Source organism: Cynocephalus volans, chromosome 6 (genome assembly GCF_027409185.1).
Source record: "Cynocephalus volans isolate mCynVol1 chromosome 6, mCynVol1.pri, whole genome shotgun sequence".
Classification (NCBI taxonomy): Eukaryota; Metazoa; Chordata; class Mammalia; order Dermoptera; family Cynocephalidae; genus Cynocephalus; species Cynocephalus volans.
In genome coordinates, this window is record NC_084465.1 from 7774244 (window position 1) to 7798396 (window position 24153).

The 24153-nt window shown below is 43.7% G+C and overlaps 1 protein-coding gene and 1 pseudogene across 1 annotated transcript; both read left to right on the forward strand.

The window, feature by feature from the left end:
* On the forward strand, positions 1–20601 carry LOC134380817 (GTPase IMAP family member 5-like; annotated as a pseudogene).
* Positions 20602–22842: 2241 nt separating this feature from the next.
* Positions 22843–23867, forward strand: LOC134380726 (pre-mRNA-splicing factor SPF27-like). Its single transcript, XM_063100847.1, is given in 1 exon segment — positions 22843–23867. A coding segment is annotated over 1 exon segment (678 nt). The 5' UTR covers positions 22843–22850; the 3' UTR covers positions 23529–23867.
* The last annotated feature ends 286 nt before the right edge of the window (positions 23868–24153 follow it).

Genomic DNA, 24153 nt, shown 5'->3' on the forward strand with positions numbered 1-24153 from the left:
ATGGTCCGGAAGTTCTGGGGTCGTGGCAGCAGCCCCCCTGCCTTGGCTCTACTAGACATTTCTCTGTTGCGGGCTCTCTGTGGGGGCTCCGACCCCACTTTTCTACTCAGCAATGCTCTAGTAGATGACCTCTGTGGTGGATCTACCCCTGTGGTAGGTCTCTGCCTGGGCTTCCAGGCTTTTCCATACATCCTCTGGAATCTGGGTGGAGGCTGCCACACCTCCACTGCTCTCACCTCCTGCCGGCCTGCAGATTTAACACAACATGGACACCACTGAGGTTTGGGGCCTTTACTCTCCAGGGCTGCTGCACAAACCACACTTGGGGCTGCTTCAGCCAGAGCAGCTGGGATGCAGGGAGCAGGAACCTGAGGGCAGCTGTGCCTCAGGTCTGTCCTCCAGGACAACTCAGTCCTTCTAGGCCTCAGGGCCTATGATGGGTGGGGCACCCTTCCAGGCTTCTCAAATGCCTTTGCCGCCATAACTCAGAGTAGACTGTTGGAAGTAGCCTGCAGTGTCCTTAATGCTTTGCTGCTTGGAAATTTCTTCAGCCAGGTGCTCTGGTTCACAACTCTTAAGTCCCACCTTCCACAAAGTCCAAGGGCACGGACACAATGTGGCCAGATAGTCCCAGGCGGTCCTGCGCCCACCCCCCTTTCTTCTGTGGGACGGTATCTGGTATCGGGAGAGTGTTGAAGAGTTCATTGAAGTCACCAAATATGAAACGGTTCCGCATGTGTGTGGGTGACCAGAGATAATGTCAGACAAGTAATGGCCTGAAATTATGAAGGAGCATTTTCTGAAACGCGCGGCAGTCGCTGGTGCATCTACAGGTGCTACAGGTGCATGTAGAAGATCCAACTACAGAAGGAAAAGACGGAGATGCCCCGCCCTGGAAGCTCAAATCTCTGTCCTTCCCTTTTTTTTTTTTTTTTTTTTCTAAAGGCAAGAAGATTCCGGTTCCCAAGGGAAAGCTGGTTTAACTCATGTAAGATAATAAATAATGTCTTCGCACAGGTTCGGAAGAGGACGCCCAGTCCCTGCAGGAGCCCAGGCTGAGGCTCATCCTGGTGGGGAAAACAGGCGCAGGGAAGAGCGCCACAGGGAACAGCGTCCTGGGACAGAGACGGTTCCTCTCCAGACTCAGGGACACGTCTGTGACCAGAACCTGCACCGTGGCCAGCGGGAGGTGGGCCAAGTGGCACGTGGAACTCATTGACACCCCGGACATTTTCAGCTCCGAAACCTCCAAGACAGACCCGCGGTGCGTGGAGAGAGGCCGCTGCTACCTGCTCTCCGCCCCCGGGTCCCACGCGCTGCTCCTGGTGACCCAGCTGGGCCGCTACACCGCGCAGGACGAGCAGGCGGTGAGGAAGGTGCAGGAGCTGTTCGGGGAGGGCATCCTGGAGCGGACGGTATTTCTTTATTTCTATTTCTGAGCGTAATGAGAACCCTTCAAGGGGAGTCAGTGTCTGTAAATCAGACAACTCCTAGTTAGGAGGTGCAGGCGCCAGGTGGCAGCCACGCTGGAGAGCCCCAGTCAGGACGAGGGGGAGAAAGGGAGTCGTGCACGGGCGCCCTAGGGTGCTGGCCAGCCCCAGGGGGGAAAGGTGGGGTCTGTGCTCATGCGCACCAATGCTGTGTCCTGCAAGTGTCGCAGGCTTAGGGTGGGTGTGGGCGTGGACAGAAAGGTTGAGGGCGGAGGTGGCCACTGCAGTGAGTTAGGCTCTGTGAAGGGTGATTGGGGAAAAATCCATTCGGAATTCGCACCTTCAGCTTCCTTAGCCCTGCTGGGCCCAGGGAGGGCCCCGAGGGAGGGATGCCTTCCTTTGATGAAGCCAGAGGGGGCACCAGGGAGGGGCTGGTGTTGGGGGAGGGGGCAGTGTCCTGGGTGGCAGCACATGCCCCTGTGCAAGTGGCCTGAGGGTTGCTTACAATGGGGCTGATGTTAGCCTGCTGGTCTTTAATTTTTCATTGTCTCATGTACTGTGTGTCCGCACGTGCCCTCCAATGTTTGTCTACTTATGGTTTCTGTCTCGTCTGTAAATGCAAATGTAATTTTTTAAATAAACAAAAGTATTATGGTTTTTAAATTCTTTTGTGGACCTTAGCATGTGGATAGCTATAGCTGGGTCAAAGGCAGGCTTGACCTCTGTGAGTAAAATGCGCTATTTTGGGTATGGCTTGGGCTGGGGGAAGGGGCACAGCGGAGCGAGCAGATGCGCGGTGTGGCCCGCGGGCTTGTGTTTGAGAACCAGTACCTGTGTGCTTGCCCTGGAACTGTCCACAAGAGGGGTTCAGGTTTGTCTTGAAATGTACACGTTAATATTAATCTTTATAGTTTTCATGTATAATGAAATAATATGGATGAACACTTTGTAGATTAAATAACTTAAGAATATGATACAGAAACCAAACATCTGAGAGGGAACATTTTGTAATAAATACCCCCATATTATTGTGTGTTTACAGAGTTGGGGACTAGCAGAAATAGAAAGCAGGATATGATTAAATGTCAGATACATTTATTAAGTGCAATCAAAGACGTATTTGTTTTCTAAAACAACGCTACGTTCTAATCTCCAGGTCTAGAAAAAGGCAAGTGAGCTCATTATAGTAATAAAGTGTGAAAGACTCCTCATTTTCTTTTATCCTTTTAAATATAATTTAATATTACACATGTAATATAAGATTGATCATAAAACAAAAGGAACAGGAAACAGAAGCTGTAGAAATAGTAGTGTAACAATTATGCTAATCATTTACTGCTTAATATCATATGATATTACAAGTTAACGAGGTTTGACTTGTGTCTCGATGAACGTATCTGCTCAGGTCTCACTTTAGCTAAGATTCTACATGAGTCTGGAAAGATACATATTTAGACCTCAGAGATCGAATTCTATTCTGAAGAAACATCTTTGTAAAATAAGATCGTAAATCTCCAAATAATGAAAAACTGCAAGACTTAGTTTAGAAGTACTTTTGCTCTGGAGAATTTGTGTCTTTTTAGTACATTACACAATACAAAAATGACTATGACACTTTTTTGTTATTTATATTACTGAGTTTTTCAAAATTTCATGGCAATGTTTTGACATTTGGCCATTCACAGAATTTTCCTAGACAGCTGCCATAATAGGATATGACTACACAAAGAATAGCACTAAATTCTCAATTATTTATCAGTTGGCTAGGAATGAGGAGACAAGTTTGGGTGCTTGATGATTATTAGTGCAAAAATATTGTAATGATAATGGCACATGTTTATATAAAATGCAAAGGGGGGACTAAATAACATCACCAATGTGATTCTCAAAATGTGCGATTGTCTTTGAATTTGAATCATATATTATTAGAGAACTTAAATAGTTTTCCCTTACAGTCAAAAACATTTCTTTAGAGATTTTCTTTTTCAGATACTTTGATTATGACCTTTTCATCTTTATATTCCCACCACACAACATGTAAGTGCCTGGCATGTAAAATGGGATCACGAAATGTTTGGAAAATGAATGCTGAAATTGACTTTCCTGTACTCCTTTATACTAAGTTCCTAGTTACGAGACTTTGACAATTTTCTCATTTCTCTGCCATGAGTAACAGAAAATTCTGTCATGAAAGCATGTCATTGTATTAATGGTATTCTCCTGCTCTAAGAAAATCTACTTCCCTTCAAACCCTCAAAGTTACCATATTTCCAGGCTTTTCTGTGTATTTTATCCTTTTCTCCTACTATAGAAGAGCTGTATCCATGATTACACCCAGTAAACTCTTCCTTTAGGCTGTGGCTTGAAGGAGTACCACCCCCCACCCCCCACCATAGCTCAAGGTTAGGTCCTTACCTCACTTATGTAATTTGGGTGATTTGATACCATAAATCAATTTTATGTTTAAATAGCAGCACAAAACAGCACCACCTTCTGTAGGAAATGTTTTCTTGCTAACTTTAACCAGGCACAGGATCAAAATAATATCCAGTATCTCAAAAATTGTATATCCATGTGAATAGATATTCATTTCAACATGTCTCCTTTCACCTCTTCACCTTTTATTTCCACTTCAAGAATAAAGTATCTGGATCATGTGCTGATGACGTTTCAGTTCATATTTCCATGCTATGGTGCCTGGCTCAGCTTTCATTTCACACAAAGAGGTTTATATCTGGCTTGCTTCTGAGAGCCAGTGTTGCCCATGATGAACTTTTGGAGCAGGAGGTTTCAAGCAATATGCACCTTCTTACATGTTCTTATACAATACTCAGCACCTAGCTCACATTATAGCCATGCCGGATACCACCGCCCCTTCTAGAAATTTGCCTATGGATTAAATTCCCCAGAAGAGGAATTCCTCTACATTTTGGGGGAAGCTAGACCAGGGCTATGACTCAAAACCCTTTCTGTTCCTGGGAGTCTTCATCTAACAATGATAATGTTGGCCTTTTGTTATACAACTAGATTTGTGCATGCTTATTCTATCAAGAATGATTTTAGTGAGATTTTTGTTAATTTTTTCCTTACCTGTTTAGTTCTTTAAGCAGTTATCTCCCTATGTGATGGATGTTTTCTTATAATTGCTAGTTTGAGTCTTAATTGTCTTTGTACTTCACTTTTGCTCACATTATTTGCCTAATTCTTCTTCTTTTTTAAATATTTTCTTTTCCTCCTTAGAGTTCTCTTCACATACCATTAAGTTTGGGCACTTTGACTCCATTTTACTTCTAAAATAGAATTAGATTGTGCATATCCTCTTGATTTACTACATCTGAAGACTCCCAGAATCTTTTCTTCTTTAGGCTAAAAAGGACCCGAAAGTACTAACTTCTCAGATGTAAGCCATCCTTCCTGCAGACATGGAGTGGCTCACAATCCTGCATTAAAAATGAAGTCTGTTGGGAGAATGACCTAACACCTTGAGCCCCCAAGTTTCCTACAAACACTTCCTGCTCAATGCAATGTGGAGCACTAAAATAAGACCACATTCCCAAGGAAACATAATACAGTGAGCGAGCCAAGAGAAACAAAAAGCAATAAAAACAAAGACTTGAGATATTCAAATTATCAGATGCAGATATAAAATAAGCATGCTTACAATATCAAAAAAAAATTTTTTTGAACAATCTTGAAAACATCTCAGTGAAGAGGAAACCACAAAAAGTGGCATGACAGATTTGCAAGCATACCAAATAAAACTGTGAGAATTGACAGACAGAATGTGGCGGTTGTCAAACATGCCATCCACATCCTGTGCTGTGGAAGTTTAATTGGTAAGTGGCCTGCTGCTGCCCCTCTGGATCCATCGCCATGTTTGTGCCAAGGATATGCCTCACTGCAGACTTCTCGCAGCCAGTGGCATAGCACACTGGCATGGTGGGGTAGAGAGGCTCCTCCCAGCAAGACATGAGATTCCTCTAACCTATGACTTGGCTCAAAGATTCTCCATCAGCTTAGCTGAATCTTTCCTGGAACTGCATTGCCCAAGACTCTTCCTAACCAAACCTCCTTCCACTCCACTCTCACTCCACAGGTGTCAAACCATGTGGTCTGAAGGCTGTCCCTGCCTCCACCTGCTTCCTCTTCCATTTCATTTCTTGTACAACTAATCCAGAGCTGGTGTTTCCTTCTTGGCAAACCTGAAATAATATATGACTGAAATTCATAACTCAGTGGGTAGATTAACAGATTAGACAGCAGTGAAGAGAAAGTCAGGATAGAAGAAAATCCAGAATGCTGCCCATAGATACCAAACAGATAGATAATATGGAGAGAGAGTAAGAAACATAGAGTACACAGTGAGAAGTTTTATACTTTGATCTTCGACCTCAAAGGAGAAGAAAACAGAAGGAGTTAAGGCAATATCTGAAAATGCATATGAGAATTTTCCAAAATAGATGAAATATACCAATCCACTACTTCAAGCAAAGCAACAGAGCAGAAAAAAAGACATTGCCTTTAAAGGGGTGCAAATTGAACTGACAAGTGACATCTAGAAAGAGGCAGAAAACTCTGTTCTGTACATCTAAGTACTTTTACAGACACAAGGAAAAGCTTGGATGCTGTGATAGTTAATTTTATGTGTCAACTTGACTGGGCTAAGGGATACCCAGATGGCTGGTAAACAACATTACTTCTGTGTGTGTGAGAGGGGTTTCCAGAAGAGATCAGCATGTGAATCAGCAAATCAAATGAGTGAAGAAGATTCACCCCCACCACTGTGGACAGACATCATGGGACCCATGGACGGCATGAAGAGAACACAAAGGCGGAGGAAGGACAAATTGACTTTCTCTTGTTGAGCGGGGCCATCATCTGTCTTCTCCTGTCCTTGGACATTGCAGCTCCTGGTCCTTGGGCCTTTGGACTTTTGGGCTTAAATCAATGACTTCCACCCCTCCTCTGCCCACTCCTTCCCACGACCCCACAGCACCTGGTTCTCTGGCCTTTGGCCTCAAACTGGGAGTTACACCATCAGATCCCCTGGCTCTCAGGCCTTCAGACTTGGGCTGAATTACACCATTGGGCTTGCTGGTTCTCCAGCTTGCAGACAGTATGTGGTGGGACTTCTTGGCCTTCATAATCACATAAGCCAATTCCCATAATAAATCTCCTATTACGTATCTCTCTATATAGACTTATTGTTTCTGGGTTTTTTTTTTTTTTGGTTTTTCTGTGTTTTTTTGGAGAACACTGTCTAGTACAACTGCCATTGGGAGGATTGTTGGAAACACTGAGAAAGCGCAGGTACATGGGGTGTGCCTAAGACTGTGGTTATACAAGACCCACAGAGAATGTTGCCCTGCCCCACCATATGCCTGGAAAACACCAATTAACAAACCAACCAGCCTATTACAGAGGAAGGCCAAAGCCTGGAAACTCCCTCTGTGAAGTGAAATTGTGCAGAGATGACTGTAAACTGAGGGTGGATGAAACAAAAATACTGAGTAAAGCCCTGTGGCATTTCAGTCCCCACCCTAAATACCAGTCAACTCTAGAGAAATCCACAGCCTAAGACGCACTGAAGGTAACCATGGTAACAACCCCAACCCAGCTCAACTCCTGATTGGATTGACCCAACCCCCACATTAACGGCCTGATGGAAGTAGAGGCATGCCCATTTCCAGGCATAAATACTACTTATCTCGGTCTCTCCTGCCCTACTAAACGTGATGTTTACAATTTAATAAAATTCTTATTCAAAAAATTAGAAAAGCAAGAAAAAATAACCCATACCGAAATACTAAACAATCCACAGAATGGGACTCAGAAATGATTCAGAAGTTGGACAGAGATGTAAAATAATTATTACTAATATGTTAAAGGGTTAAGGGGAAATGTGGATAATGTGCATAAAAAGATGTGGGATTTCACTAGAGAGATGGGAATTATAAGATTCAATGTAAGTATGAGAAATAAAAGACGCTCTGTCAGAGATAAAATATTCCTTAGGGGTGCCTCGGTAGACTTGACACATCTGAGGAAGGAATCGGTGAATTTGAAAACACCTTAATAGAAATTATCCAAAATGATGATTTAATGCATGTTAACAAATGACTAAGAGAGAGGAGATCAATTGTACACATCACAAAGGTATTATTGGATTTTGCAAAGATGAACATGTTGATTGCCCTGAATAGATCATCACACATTGTATACATGTATTGAGATATAACTCTGTAACACCATAAATATATACAATCAACATGTTTCAATTAAAATTTTTTTCTTTTTCTTTTTATTGTATTAATTTTATTTTTTTAGTTTTATTTTATTTTGTGAATATACAATGTGGTTGATTATTGTGGCTCATCATGGAAACCTCCCTCCCTCCACCATCTCCCCGCTCCCTCCCAACAAACTCCTTTCTGTTCACTTGTCGTATCAACTTCAAGGAATTTTGATTATTGTGTCTTCTTCCCTCCCTAAGAATTTTTTAAAAAGGAAAACATTACCTGTAATGGAGCTTAGGAATTCTATCAACATTTGGATTGACCAGATCTTGTGATTTTAAAAAAATAATAGAGATAATATATTTTATTCAAAGTAAAAAAAAATCTGAAATGAGCAATAGGAGACAAATAAATAAGAAAAGATAAAAAAAAATTAAAAAATTTTAAAAAACAGAGAAGAAGGGCCGGCCTGTGGGTCACTTGGAAGAGTGTGGTGCTGATAACACCAAGGCCATGGGTTCGGATCCCTATATAGGGATGGTTGGTTGCTCACTTGGGAGAACGTGGTGCTGACAACACCAAGTCAAGGGCTAAGATCCCCTTACCAGTCATCTTTTAAGAAAAAAAATTAAAAATTAAAAAAGTAAAAATAACAGAGAAGAGAAGAATATCCAGGAGGTACGAAACAATATTAATCAGTTTAACAAACATATCAAAAAAGAGAGAATGAGCAGAAGATATATTTGATGGGGTCATTGCTGAGACTTTTCTAAACATAGTGAAAGACACCAAAACAACAGATCCAAGAAGCACAGAGAGCCCCTAACAGGATAAATACAAAACTAAGAAAAAATCTAGGCACTTCATATTTAAGCTGTCCAAAACCAAAAATGCAAACAAAACCTTAAAGATAACTAGGGGGGAAGGCATTATATGAGAAGAGTAAATATTAGAATTGCAGCTGATTTCTTGTCAGAAACTGTAATTGAGAAAACAATCGAATGGCATCTTTATATACTAAAATACAAAACTGGTAACCCAGAGTTCTATAAGGAGCAAGAATCTTTCAAATACAATGATGAATAAAGAATATCTGACTAACAGAAGCTGAAATAATTAATTGCGAGCTTACCTTCAATCAAGAAATTTTAAAAGAAGTTCTTCAGGCAGAAGGAATACATATGATACCAGACAGAAATTCTGATGTACACAAAGAAATGAAAAGCCTCGTAAGTCGCTTTTCAGGGTTTTGTAGGTAAAAATGAAGGTTAAATATAAAAGAAATTTTTCTTACATTTTATAGCTCTAACAGATAGTTAACTATCTCCAACAAAAATACTGATAATATATTAGGGAAGTTAAAACTTATGTAAAATTATATGTCAAAAATAACATAAAAGATGGGAGGACAAATTGCAAGTATACTATTGTTGTAAGTTTCTTAAACTGTATGTGAAGCAGTGAGAGATTTTCATAGATAGACTGTGATAAATGCTCTAAAAATTCCCAAATAAAATGCAGAAATTTTCAGATTGGCTAAAACAGCAAGTCCAACCATACACTATCTGCAAGAAACCCACTTTAATTATAATGACTGTATTAGTTTTCTATACCTACATAACAAATTCCCACAAACTTGGCAACTTAAAAAAACACACAGTTTTTTTATTTATTATCTCACAGTTTCCGTGGGTCAGGGATGGCTTAGCTGGGTCCTCTGCTCAGGGTTTCACAAAGCTACAGTCAAGGTGTTGGCGGTGCTGCCATTTCCACCAGGGTCCTTTTCCAAGTTCCTCCAGACTGTTGACAGAATTCAGTTCCTTGCATTCTAGGACTGAGGTCCTGGACTCCCAGAGACTTCCCCCTCTCCATAGGAAGTTTGCAACATGGATGTTTGCTTTCTTCAAAGCCAGCATGAGAATCATGGCCACCCAGAATAATCTCCCTTTTGACTAACTCAAAACCAACTGATGAGGAATCTTCATCACATTTGCAAAGTCCCTTCACTTTTGCCGTGTAAAGTAATCATATCAGTGGCTTCTATTTTATCCACAGGTCTTCCCACCCTTGAGGGTAAGGGATTATCCAGAAAATAAACACTAGTGGAGGGAATCTTGTGGCCCACCTTGAAATTTTGCCTACTTGCAGAACAGGAATATTGTCAAGGATAAAAGTAAACATTACGTAATGATATATGTGTTATTTATCAGGGAAACATAACAATTCTAAAAGTGTTCGCACCAAAAATGTTTCAAAATACATGAAGCAAAACCTGAAAAAACCAAAAAAATTAATAGACAAATCCAAAATCATACTTGGATACTTTAAACCTTCTTTCTCAGTAATGAATAAAACATGTAAACAGAAAATGCATAAGAATACAGAAAGCACAAAATCAAATACATTTCCCTTAAGTTCAGGAAAAGGCCAGGATGTCCCTCCTGGCCACTCCAATTTAACATTGTAATAGAGATCCAGCCAGTGATGGGAGGAAAGGAAAAGAAATAAAAAGCATGCAGATTGGAGAGGAAGTGATAAAACTGTTTTCATTTGCAGATGACATGATTTGCTATGTAGAAAATCCCAAAGAATCAAGGGAAAAAAATCCTCGAACTAAATCAGCTTAGGAAGCTCAGAAAATGGAAGGTCAACATGAAAAATCAATTCTATATTTCTGTACAATAGTGATGAACAACTGGAAATTGAAATTAAATCATTAGTACCATTTACTGTGCCATTTATATTATGAAATACTTTGGAATAAATCTAAGATTCTTATGCTGAAAACTACAAAACATTGGTGAGAAAAATCAAACAGGACTTTAATAAATGGAGAGATTCACCATGTTCATGGATCAGAAGGTTCAATATTACGAAGATGTCAATTCTCCCTAATTAATCTATTTATTCTGACAGGATTTGGGGGTAGATATTTACAAGCTGACTTTAAAATTGATATATATATAATAAACCATTTTGAAAAAGAAAAAGTTGGAGGAATCACACTTCTGATCAAAAGATTTACTATAAAGCTACAGTCATCGTGACAGTGAGGTACTGGTGAAGGTTAGACATACAGATCAATGAAACAGAACAGAGTCCAGAAAGAGACCCATACATGTGTGGTCAATTACTTTTTGAGAAGGTACCAAAGTAATTCAGTAAAAAGGATAGTCTTTCCAAGATATGCTGATGGAAAATTATATATCTATTTGGGGAAAAAAAAGAATCTTGACTCATATCTCACACCATATATTAAAATTAACTAAAGTGATCTTCTTAAAACCACTTCTTTCCTCTAGACCTTAGTCTCCTTATCTGTAAAAGGGGGTGCAAAAGAAAAAGAACTAGTCTAGATGATCGCTGGGACCCTTCACGTTCTTGTCTTTCACTTCTGCAAGACTCATTTCTTCACTGCACTGAACTTTCCAATGGCTGATGTGCCTGTGCAAGTCTCCACAAGGCTGATGGCAGCAGAGGCAGTGGGTTTTGTAGAAAAGCCACAGGAGGCCATGGCCCATTATACGACGTCTCATGTTGTCACTAAACTATTTCTAATACCTTTTATGCAAACCAACCCCATTTGCCATCTCAGCTGAGGAATCGTTTTGCATCTACGTTTTACCTTTGCCCGGTGCTGCCTTTTCTGTTCTCCAAAGAGGCTGATAGGCAGCCATGGTGGGCCTGCCTCAGGTTCCCAGGACAGAGGAGCATCCCCAGGACAGGAACCCCCGTGGCCCGATCTTGCCAGAGACCATGGGGCAACAGGGAGCTCTGTTTGGGTTCAAATCTGACAGAATCTCCCGACTGTATGTAAACCCTGCTGGTTCAGGAGGGGAGGATCCAAGCTTGGGGTGGGATAGGTTAAAAGATGGCATGCACCCTAAGAGGCATGGTCATGTCCTACAGAGGTGTCTGTTGGGAATTCCAGGGCCCCATGATGTCCAATGTTAATAGTAGTTTCATACAGAAGGAAAACAAGACCCAGAAAGTACTACTTGATGGATTAGACATTTTTCTTCGAAAGTAGAGCTTCCCAGTTTTTTCATGTCAAGGTCCACGTGGTAGTGTTTGTCATAGCACAGCGTGTAAACAGATGAGGTCGCCCTCAGCCAGGGGCTACTGACATGGAGAACTGAGGTGGCCAGGAACAGATAAAGACCTACTTTCAGCCGTGACTGATCATGCTTCTACTATTCAAAGAGCCCTGGTAGAGAAGGAAATGGAACACAGGAGGCTGGCAGGTGGGAGGGGAATTATTAGTCACTCTCTCTGTGCAGGCCGAAAGGGGGGTAACCTTAGTGTCAAACAGAAAGATAGTGCCATTTCCTAGGTGTCCCAAGTTTCCTTGGAACTTCATGGATTGTTGTAAATCTGAACTGAAGAATATAGAGAGGTCTAGTCTAGTCTAGAACATTCTGTACTTTCTTATCTGGATATGGGCAAGTTTCTGCAATTCTGCATTCTGAAACTAGCCTACTAACTAAGATTGATCTTCTAGCGCTAACTATAACTACAAAGGCGGTAATGATGGAATAATTAGAGCACTTAAGTAGTGTATTTATTAATTTATTCAATAAATCTTTTTGAGCACTTTCTAGTGCTTCTTTCTAGCGAGAACCTGATTTAAAGATAGCCACGGACCTCAAAAAAGCCATCATGAAACCTCATTTTCATCAGGGACCAGTTGACACATTTCATTATTGACTCTCTTGAGCCACAGGAAGACCCCAGGAACTGATTAGGACTATTAGAGAACAGGAGAGCTCAAAGCAAAAAAAGAAAAAGAAAAAAAGAATTCATCCTTAGCTGGGGTGTCAGGAGCACATAAATAGAATGTTTGCAAATCACATCAAACTAAGGGTGAAGAAGGGAAGGAATTTCAGAAAGTTGCTGCCAGTCCATACAGGCCTGGACAAGCTATGTGTGACAATGGTGCTGTCAAGTGCTCTTACTTGAGTACTAGTTATGGTTTATGCAGTGGGTTGCATCTCCCTGGCTCACCATAACAAGGTGAGGTCTCTATGTTTGTAATTTCTTAGCTGGTCACCTGTGATGTGAACCACATTCTGGTTTAATGTTTATTTAATAATAATACTGTTTCCTTTCTCTTCTACCTTTGTGGAGAGGTTTTCTAGGTTGGTGGGAGATTGTTTGACATTGTTTTCCCCATCAAGTTGTAGACTATTGTTCTGATGGGACACTAAGTCTGGCTTCAAACACCATCAGAAAGGAATGTGGGGGCCTCTGGGGCATGGCCGGCCTCTGCCTGAGTCTCTGTTGTTTTCTTGATCTCATCTTGTGACATAATTGTTTTATGGTCTCTGCTCTAGCCTTAAATGTGCAGTCAGTTGAAAAACAGAGGTGCTGTCACCCTGGTCCCAATCTCAGCCCCAATAAACTGACACATAAACTCCACAACATCCCTCTGGGGCTAGATCTGTCACATGGCAGAGAAGAGGCAACCAGCACAAGTGGTGTCTTGAGCCCAGAGTCACGTACTGAGAGGGGCTTGTCCAGGCCTCTATGGACCGGCAGTGCCTTTCTGTCCCTGGTTAGCAGGAACATTGTAGAAGCTGAGCCAGTGAGAAGGGGCCCAGGGGTGTCAGAGGAGCAGGTGGTCCTGCCACGGGATCTGAGGAGCAGCTAGTGCCCCCCAAACTTTCCAGTCATGAGGGGTCATTTCTGAACTCAGGTAGTGGGAAAGATCTGTCCTTCCCTTCATGGCCTCTGCCTGCAAACACTGCTTACTCTAAACAGCTGTGGGAAGGAAATAGGAGGGTGCATAAGCCCAGGACAGGCTCTGACAGGAAGCAGCCCATTAAGGACGCAGCACAGCCCGTGCCCTCGTCTGGTTTTCAGGGTCCTCTTTACAATGAGTTTCCAGCTGACCAGGAGGGTGGAGGCGGTCCCAGTCTGCAGGGGACGGGGAGCACTGTCCACAATTTTCTTCTCCTGCTGCTGAGCCCTGGAACACTCGGCCTGAACAAGTGGCCCCTCCTTAACTGCATCTTCTCAGCCTCCCCCGCCTGCCCAGTGAGCTGCCTCCCCCAGCACAGACCAGGCAGGGTCCCCTCACTGTGCCACTTCGCCTTCCTGAGAGAGGACCAGCCCACCAGAGCCAGCTGACGAGGAGGAAAGAGCCCAAAAGCTGCTCCTGGTAAGGAGAATCGGGTTTATGATCAGTGACTTTGGGGGTTGGAAGAACCACAGTGTAGTCATAGCTGCTCATTTCTCATGTGACCGTACACAAGTTACCCTAGTGCTGGGCTTCTGGTCAGCAAAACAGAGCAGTAACTGAGTGTCACTGGCAACAGCAAGTGCATTCTAGTGGAGCACAGCCTTAAAAATCCTGCACCCATGCCCTTTCCCAGGGCGGTGGGCTTCTCTATCTCGCTGCCAGGTACTTAACCCATCTGAGCTTCATGAAACACTCAAGGAACAAAGCTGGACAAATCCTGTTATCCTGTCGGACAGGTAAGTAAACAACAACTCCCAGAGGGTGACAGACCTCCTCAAGCCTCCCAAGCGAGGTAGGTTCATGCTTCTCAATTTTACCATCCTAAATTCTCGAGCCCACCCCAGCTCTATTTCCACTGGAGCTGGGATGCACTCTCCTGTCCTGTCCATAGATATCAGAACTCAAAAGTCTCCAGCTTTTAGATTCCAAGACTTCCATCAGCAGCACTCTGGGGCCTTTGGCTTCAGACTGAAAACAACAGAGGGGTCTGGGAGTGGAGGATGGGTTCTTGGGGCTCCAATGGGCAAAGGGGGACCACTATTTTCCCACTAACCTGAATCTCATGTTCCAAACAAGACTCCTCAGTGCACGTTGTCTTATGACTTTGATCTTCTGAAAACCACCCTATTTTCCCCCAAATACTTCACACGCAGACTCACGTTCAGGGCACATGGGAACAATGCCTTTGTCAGTGAAACCCCATCTGAGATGTGTCATGGAATCCCAATGACCAAACTGCAAAACATGTGACTCTGAAACCTAGAGATAGGGACTAGGCAACATGGGCTAAGAAGATCCTTATGAACAAGAAAGCCTAGAACACTCTTATCTTTCCAAAAGAGTATGAAAGAGCCTGTTTCTCACAATTTGATAAGTAAAGTATCACCAAGACAAAACCAGGTTCATACAATTTCCAGACTAGGATGTACATTATGTTAATTGCTTCAACCTCCTGCCTAAGCGAGACCCTCCTACTGTCCCTGTCAGAAGCTGGCTCTATCTTGCCTACACACTGCCTGCCAGTCCCTCATGACCCCCGGTCCCATTCTGGAGAAGATTTGTAGAATTTTTCCTTTGCAGTAGAAATCTGCCTCCATTCGCAATTCCCCCACTGTCGCCTGGTCTGCAGATCAACACGTATCACATTCCTTCGGGTATTCAATGTGTCCCCCGGTGTTTTCCTAGGCTTTATTCAGTCCCTTTGATTTCTTGACTGAGACTCATTTTAGCATCTCCGTTTTTATCCTTTCTGACTCCCCTCTGGACACTTTGTCATCTGCCAAAAAATCCATTCCTCGATGGGACATAAGTCTCTCCTTGCGGCCTGATCCGCTCGGAAGTTGGTTCAGGGGAACTGTTTCTGCTGTAGTTGAGGTAACATAACTGAGTTTGACTGGCTTCTGTGACAGCCACACTGCTCCATTTGGGTCCCACTGAGAATCAAGTTGGGTAAAAACACCAGATTGTTGTAAACTGAAATACTTCAATTCAGAGCAACTTCTGTCCCCTGTAATTTTACCTTTGTATCACCTTTTTCAGTTTTGTGCTTTTTGCTTGTTTTTTGAGAATGTTCACTGAAGATTTTGCAATACAATTCTCTGTGTTGGTTTTAAGGCAGGCTTTCAGTCTGTTGACTTCAATTTGTGTCCTGACCATGGGACGGCAGCATTATATGTGATGTTCCAAAAGGCTTCTGGATTTATTTGGGATAATCTCCCCCTCCACAGTGAAATCAAGGAGAATGCACAGGAAAAATGAGCCATTTGTGGGTTTTATATACATGGCAGATGTGTGACCTTGGGTATTTGAGGTTATTTGAGGTTTAGTTTTCTAATATTTTAATAGAAATTTTAATATCAGTCTTGATCACATCACAGGGAATTTAGGAGAATGATTCAAATAATAGAAATAAACAAAATAAGTCACACAGAAAGATAAATACTGTGCATTCTCACTCTTGCACACGCTAAAACAGTTGATCTCATGGAAGTAGGCAGTAGAACTGTGGCTCCTAGAAGCTGGGAGGGGGCGGAGGGATAGGGAGAGGTTGGTTAAAAATGGTTAAATGGGTGCAAAATTACAGTTAGGTAGAAGGAATAAGTCCCAGTGTTCTATAGCACTGTATGCTGACTATAGTCAACAACAATTTATCGTATGATTTCAAAAAGCTAGAAGATTTTGAATATTCTCAACATAAAGAAATAACAAATGTTTGAGGTGAAGATACGGTAATGACCTTGATTTGATCATTACACGTTGTGTGCACATACCCAGATATCACACCATACTCCATATACATGTACAGCTATTATGTGTCAACTGATCATAATAAATTATGATTTTTTTAAAGTGGACATGAAAGACCTTTGAAAACTCTAAACAGCTGTACAGTGGATTATGGTGAAGTTCACCAACATCACCACACGGTCATTGACCTCTTTCCTACATCAATACATTGACTCCAAGCCTCAGAAGATGTCATCTAAAGTAGAAAAGATGTTAGATTATTTGGGCACTTTTAGCAAAGGCCAGGGTGCAATTTTCCAGAGACCAGAACGGTGTGTGGGAGGTGGTGAAGCAGAGAATGATGCTCATCTCTGGGCGTAAGGAAAAGAAAGCAGGGAGGGACGGAGCGGGGTGGAGAGGGGAAGGCAGGGGGCAGGAGAGGAGAGGCAGGAAGCTGTCTTAATACATTCCCATAATGTGGAAATGGATGCTTTCCCCTCAGAAGGCCCAGAAAACTTACTGAATGAATAGAAAATATACAAAAGAGAGAAATGACAGAAGCAACCTGAATAGCAAATACACATGAAAACTGTTCTGAATTTGATGGTAATCAGTCAAACTTAAGTTGAAACCAACTACAACATCCTTACTTTTGCCCATAATGGGAACAAAAAATGAGAAGTGGAATATCACCACCTGCCTGTGAAGATTTTGAGAATTGTCATATATGTGGCTAGTGTGAAGATGACTTAGCACAGCCCCCTTAGGGTCTTATTTGGCAAATATCTAGTCAGGTGCAAATTGTGTATCCTGGATAAATTGCTGCACTTGTGCACAAAGAGATATGTATGAGGATGACTTTGCAGCGTTGTTCATGGTAGCAAGCAGATATTTTGGAACAGCTTAAATGTTTGGTAGTAAAGAATTGGAAACAATACTACATAAATAATTCCACTTATGTAAAAGTTCAAAATATAAAAACAGTACTACATATTATCTATAGGCACATACGTACGTAAAAGTGTAAATACACAAATAGAAATGATACATTAAAACCTCAGAATATTGGTTGCCTCTAAAGGGCAGAAGGAGAGGAAGACTGACTGGGAAAAAAAAGATGTGAACTACATCCGTAGTGTTTAAATATTTTCAATCAAACAGAATAGCGACAGTAAAAAGGCCAAAGCACTCGCATTTGTTAATTGCAAATGATGAGGTTTTTAAAAATTATTCTGGGTATTTCTTCACTTAAAAAGTTCATGTCATTCCTACAGCATCTTCCAAACTGAATAAATACAATGCAGTTTGGGAGTGTGTCTTCATTCTGCAGAAGTTGCATATCACATGCTTGCCTTTGCGAACACCAATAAGAATGACACAACTTCATGCCTCATTTAAATGAAACATTTATGCCAGTCCAAGTGCCAATTTCTGGTTAAATATGCTGGGATACAAAAATGGTACCTACTGGGAGACCGAGACCTCACAGCCAACCAGGAAAGACATACGGTTAAAAACTGAGCAGGAAATGGTTTTATTCTGACTTTGTCCTGCAGGTTGGTTCTTTCAGTCACCACACCACCTTCTCTCTAGCGCCCGCGCCCAGGTGGTTAGGTGCCCGTGTCCGTCATCTGCCACTGCTTCTTCTCACCTCAGGCCTTGAAGGAGTCCTGGATCCCAATTCCATCCTCCCATTGAAAAACACGTTGTACTTTCTCTTTGCCATTGGAACGTCCATCTGACACAAAGAGTTTCTGGGAAATTCCCAGTACTTCACACAAAACAATGTTATCTACAGCAGAGCAAAATCTGTTGTCTGTTCTGGCAAGTTCGTTTACTTTGGTTCCCATAAAAAAAATTAATGACGTCCCACTCCTCGTTCTGTAGAAGAATGATTTCTTCATTTCACACCTTTCATGTTGAGGGGAGACAGTCAGCTGATTTTTTTCAAAACGTTTCCTGCTTCACTGTATGCTGAGGGGAAAAAAGCAGCAATGTATCCTGTTAGCATGACCCAGCATCTCCTGGCTTGCTTAAAGGTATTTACAGGCATTTGAAAGTGAAGTATGAGTTAGAAAATTAGCAATGGAAATGGATCATCTAAGAACAATTATTCTTAGTTATCCGAAATGAGGTGTTCTTGGGACCTACCAGCTCTGGTCATATGGCCACTTGCTCTTTACTCCTTTCCTGTTTTTATTCCAGAAGAGAATGGAAGGGTTCCAGAAGAGCGGATATGGAACTATGGCTGAAGGTAAGAAAGCCTCAAAGTTCTCAAGAGCTCTGGACACTTGGGAGAGAGTGACCAGTTTCCCCTTACCTGTCCCCCAGCTCAAAGGCAGTGACAGAAACCCAGATATTTTAAACTGAAGAAGAAAAAGGCAACTATCATTTGTTCTTTACCTTCCCAGCCCTCTTGTGCCTGGCCACACTTCTGTCATCACCTGCTTGTGCGCACACACACGCACGAGCACACACATGTGCAACACACGCGCACACACACACTCACGACAGTACAATGTACTTCCCCACACAGGGTGTGTGGAGAATGTGGAAAGAAAACTTCAAGTCAGAGGCTGGAGGGTCTGGAACCAAATTGTGAATATTTTTTCTCTTTCCTTGTCTGCTGCCAGGTGAAAAAAAGGAAAAGTTTCCCATAAGATTTAGTAATTGTGTTCACTATGAAACACCCCAGAATACTTAAGAAAAGGATGGACCAACACATGGTAAAAAGAACAAAATGATAGATTGTTAGAAGCCTAAAATGCACTTGAAATTCATTCAGTTCATAAGAACCCTGGAAATGGCCAGATTCTCACTCCCTTCATGCTTTGAAGATTTCAGGCCTTGCTCAGTGTCACCCTCTCCAACACCACTTTTGTTGCAATTTCCTGTGCTTCAATCAGCCAAATAGATGCTCTTTCCAATACACGTGCATCTAATGGTCTTTTCTCCTATCCATCTTCAGTCTTCACCCTAGGGTTATCTCCCACACTCTGTCCTAACATTAACTTTGACCTTTCATCCTCTCGACTTCAAGCATCCCACTCCCCACGCAAAGAATGCAGACCCGAGGACATTCAGCTGGCCCTTGGTGAGGGGTCACCTTAGCTCTGCCATAGGAGGCCTCCTTTCCCCTCAAGGTTCGGATGAACGTGCTGAGCAGGTCTATGCAAGAGTGCCTGGGGATGTGTGAGTGAACGAGAAGTGGGCATATTTTCTCATTTGTGACTCCTCATCCCCTGCCTCCTTCTAATCTCACAGCATTTATTCAGCAGCCAGTTCTCCAGGGGACAGGCCTAAGCGCCATCCAGGGAAAAGCACAGGGAGCACTTTTCGTTCAGAAAACCTGTATTTGCCCTGATCCAGATGAAATGCTGGGTGCATCTCCTTAGTGTAGCAGCTCTGACCCCTGGCTGTGGGCCCAAGCATGGGCTTCCAATGGGGGTGTCCTACAATCAAGAACTGCTTAAAGTTGTGTGCCAAACTGTGTATGCATTTAAATACACCTGTTTTCCAGGGATTGAAGGTTTATAGCATTCATGAAATACCCGTGAACTGGAGGAAATATCCATGACCTAGAAGTCTTAAGAATCATTAATTTAGTAAGACACAATAACTTCTATTTTTTATAGGTGGAGTGAAAGTTAACCATTCTGCAGCATCGCCCTCATTGAGGATCCTCCTGGTGGGCAAAACAGGCAGTGGGAAAAGTGCCACCGGGAACAGCATCCTCGGCCAGCCAGTGTTTGAGTCCAAGACAAAGGCCCAGGCTGTGACCAGGAGATGCCAGGGGGAGATAGGCATGTGGGGTGGGAGGAACATTCTGGTGGTCGACACGCCCGCCCTCTTTGAGTCAAAGGCCCAGACCCAAGAGATGTACAAGGACATCGGGGACTGCTACCTGCTCTCCGCCCCAGGGCCCCACGTGGTGCTCCTGGTGACCCAGCTGGGGTGTTTCACGGCCCAGGACGTGGCGGTGGTGAGGAGGGTGAAGGAGGTCTTTGGGGTAGGGGTCATGAGACACATGGTCATCCTCTTCACACACAAGGAAGACCTAGTGGGTGAGTCCTTGGATGAGTATGTGGCGAACACGGACAACCAGAGCCTGAAGGGCCTGGTGCAGGAGTGCGGGAGGAGGTGCTGCGCCTTCAGCAACCGGGCGGGTGAGGAGCAGCGTCGGGAACAGTTGGCGATGCTCATGGCCGTGGTCGAGAGGCTGGACAGGGAGCACGAGGGTGGCTTCTACAGCAACGACCTCTTCCTGGAGGCCCAGCTGATACAGCGACGCGGGGCCTGTGAGGAGGACTCCAGGCTGTACCTGGCCAAGGTGAGCGGATAGCTGCACAAGCAGGAGCGGGAGCTCGAGGAGACGGACAGGCCCTGGGCGGTCGCGGCGCTCCTCAGACTCCGAGACTGCGTGGTCTTGCACTATCAGATTTGTGGTGTTGTCTTCTGGTGCAGCTGACGTTTCCTTTTCATTTTTCTGTCCATCTTTTATCATTTTTAATTCCTTGTATTTAAGAGCATTTTCTTAAGTATCAGCTCATGGTTTCCTTGTTGTAAGTATCAGCAATTCACGAATGGATTCTCACGGTGTGCAGGGGTCACTTCTTGCTGTCTGTGAAGTCCCCATTTCCCCTTTCTCCTGTGGCGTCTGGTTTGATTCAGGCCTCCCACAGGGAGCTGTGTGCCTGCCTCAGCTCCGGGGATACCCTTCTGTTCCCTTTGCCAGTGACTGGTTTATAGGGGGCCTGAGAGCCAGTGCTTACCAATGAGAAGTGAGCAGAGGTCTGCGGAGGTGGAGCCGGAGGGTTTCTCCTGTCCTAGGAGAGAGCCACAGAAAGACCCAGTCTCTCTTCTTCCTCTGGGCATTGCTGGGTCTGGGTGTGGAGTCTGGAACTTCAGCAGCCACCTCCTACTACCTAAGGCTGACGGCAACACTTCAAAGCACAGCAGAGAGATGAAACAAACCTGAGCTCCCGAACCACCCAATGCTGAGGCCTACCCTGTCTCTGCCTTTCCAACTGGGTCAGCCGATGCGTTTCCTAATTGTTTAAGCCGTTTGAGGTTTGGGTCTCTTTTACCTGTATTTGCTAGGACTTGGACTAATGAAGATTCTCCATATTCCTTTTTAAATCTGTCAGAACTTCCCTGTCCTCGTGCTTTCTTTTGAGCAACTGGCATCCAGCATAAGTGAATAGGTTTGTCTTCTGTTATGTCTGGCATTTGGAAGAACCTCCCTCTCCTACATCGTGGGCGTTCACTGAACTCTGAATAAAGCAAAACACATTTAGTTGGGTTATTTTGAGGAATGGGATTGGAGAGAGCAGAGGAAATGGGATCGCCTCTTGGAGGGCTTTCCCTGCACCTGCTTCACCGACCTTCAGGTGGCCCAGGAGAAACAGAGTCCGCACTGGAAAGCTCTCCAAAGAATCACTCTGGTGAACACTCGTGCGTGAGAAAGGTTTGGAAACTCGTCTTCCTTTTTTACTGTAAAATGTCCTTGGGTTGACTCTCTAGCTCTATTGCCCTGGAAGTCGACAAGGGGGGATGTCACCCGGGTACTGGGCAACACTTTTCTTGGTGAAATGACCCCTCATGGGTGGAATGAGTGTGGACAGGGAGGCCTGGAAATGAGCCATCCACGCGTTGGGACGGAGACCACTGTCCTGCAGCGCTGCTCCCCAATACTTTCTTGGCACCAAGTTTATTCCTGATCAGAATTCCTTCCCTGGAGGAAGGAGGAGGCCACCCATTGTCGATTGGACCGATGCCCCGGAGGGCTTCGAGGTTGGCACATCCAGATCCAAAGTCTTTGCCTTTCTCTGTTTAACCCACTCCCCCTCTGAAAGGCCTCAGTGGTGGAGACAGTGCAGTTCAGAGGGTCGCCCAAGACAGAGCCTGTCCCCGCCGCAATGCCGCTGTCACTGACCGTTGGGTGGGCCCACCTCCTCAGTGGCTCCCGAATCTGTCCTCTCCTTTCCATCCCCATTGCTATGGTTACAGCTGGGCTCCTGAGTGCTGGCATGGAATTCATTTCCTGTCTCCAGGCCTATACTTGTATAATCCGTCCACACATTGCTGCCACACGATCTTCTCAAGATATACCGACCTGCTCAAAAGCCTCCAGTGGCCTCCTGCTAGGTAAGAGGCAACATTGAAGCCCCCAGGGTGAGGCCCAGGGCCCCCGCCTCTGCCGCACCCCCCTCCCTCCCTGCATCCCTGCTCAAGCATGAGCGACTCGAGTGACTTCCCCCAGAGGCCAGCTTCTCTTACACCCCCATTTTTATAGGGCTTCATCCTCCCACCCCACAGTAACCCTGGGGGTGCAGGAGGCTGGTGCTATTCCTCTTACATTCCTGGAGCTGAGCGCAGCCCCGACACATACTATCCAGGTAAGCAGTGTCTGTGGAGCTGAACTGCATTAAGTCGAGGAAGGGACAGACCCACATAGGTTGGAGCACTTTGGGAACACTGCGTGAAGGAGGTGGTCCTTGGTCTGAGAATGCAGAGGTCCTCAGCGTTCCAGGGTTGGGGGAGCTGATACATAACACTCCCTGCCCAGAACCCCCAGGTGATTCAACAGACTGTCCTTATCTCCTCTTAGGGGTGGGATGGGGCGTCATCTTTTACAGCCCGTGATGAAATCAGGGTACATTTATGAATAAAATGAGGAATTCTGAGAAAAACTCAGGCGAACCAAAGATCCCCAGAATGGCGGGCACTGCGCTGGTGGCCAGAGAGGTTGTAGTGGATGCCCTGCCGTATTTTGATCAGGGTTATGAAGCTCCTGGTGTGCGGGAAGCGGCTGCAGCGCTGGTGGAGGAGGAAACTCTCAGATACCGACCTACTAAGAACTACCTGAGCTACCTGACGGCTCCAGATTATTCTGCTTTTGAAACTGACATAATGAGAAATGAATTTGAAAGACTGGCTGCTCGACAACCAATTGAGTTACTCAGTATGAAACGATATGAGCTTCCAGCTCCTTCCTCGGGTCAGAAGAATGACATTACTGCATGGCAAGAATGTGTAAACAATTCTATGGCCCAGTTAGAGCATCAAGCACTTCGAATTGAGAATCTGGAACTAATGTCGCAGCATGGGTGTAATGCCTAGAAAGTATATAATGAAAATCTTGTTCATATGATTGAACATGCACAGAAAGAGCTTCAGAAGTTAAGGAAACATATTCAAGATTTAAACTGGCAGCGAAAGAACATGCAACTCACTGCTGGATCTAAATTGAGAGAAATGGAGTCAAATTGGGTATCCCTTGTTAGTAAGAATTATGAGATTGAACGGACTATTGTGCAACTAGAAAATGAAATCTATCAAATTAAGCAGCAACATGGAGAGGCAAACAAAGAAAACATCCGCCAAGACTTCTGAAAGGACAGATTAGTTTTGTGGGAAGAAAGGAAGAAAAGTTAGGCTTTGACAGAGTATCAGTCATCTGTACTTTCTCTGAACCGTGAAGGACAAAAGCATCTGATGGACACCGTTGATGGTTAAATGTTTAGAAATTATAGAATGTGGGACTGTTAATTCTTTTTTGTATGTCTTAGCAAAATAAGAATTTTCAGCTTGGTGGTATTTTTACAGCCGTAGGTATGATCTTATGGTAGAAGAATAATATGTTTGGACCATATTTTATATCCAAGGACCTTTATTTAAAGCTTTCAACACATACAAGAGGTTGGAAACTTTTGATTTATGCCTTTGTCTAATAAAGAGGTAGGTTTTTTTGTGTGAAAAAAAATAATAAAATAAAATGAGGAATTCTGCTACCAGCTTTTCGAATAGCACGTTTCTCTTCTTGACACCACAATTGTAGAAAGTAGGGCCCGGGCCGAGACCCTCTCATAGCGTCCAAGTTCACCCACATTGCTTCGCCCAAGTCTCAAATATTTCCGGACAGGTCCCAGCTAGATTATTACTTACCCTCACAATATATAACAAAACAAAAAAGACAAATATTTTATCTCCTTGGGTTTTATTCACATAAAAGCACTTG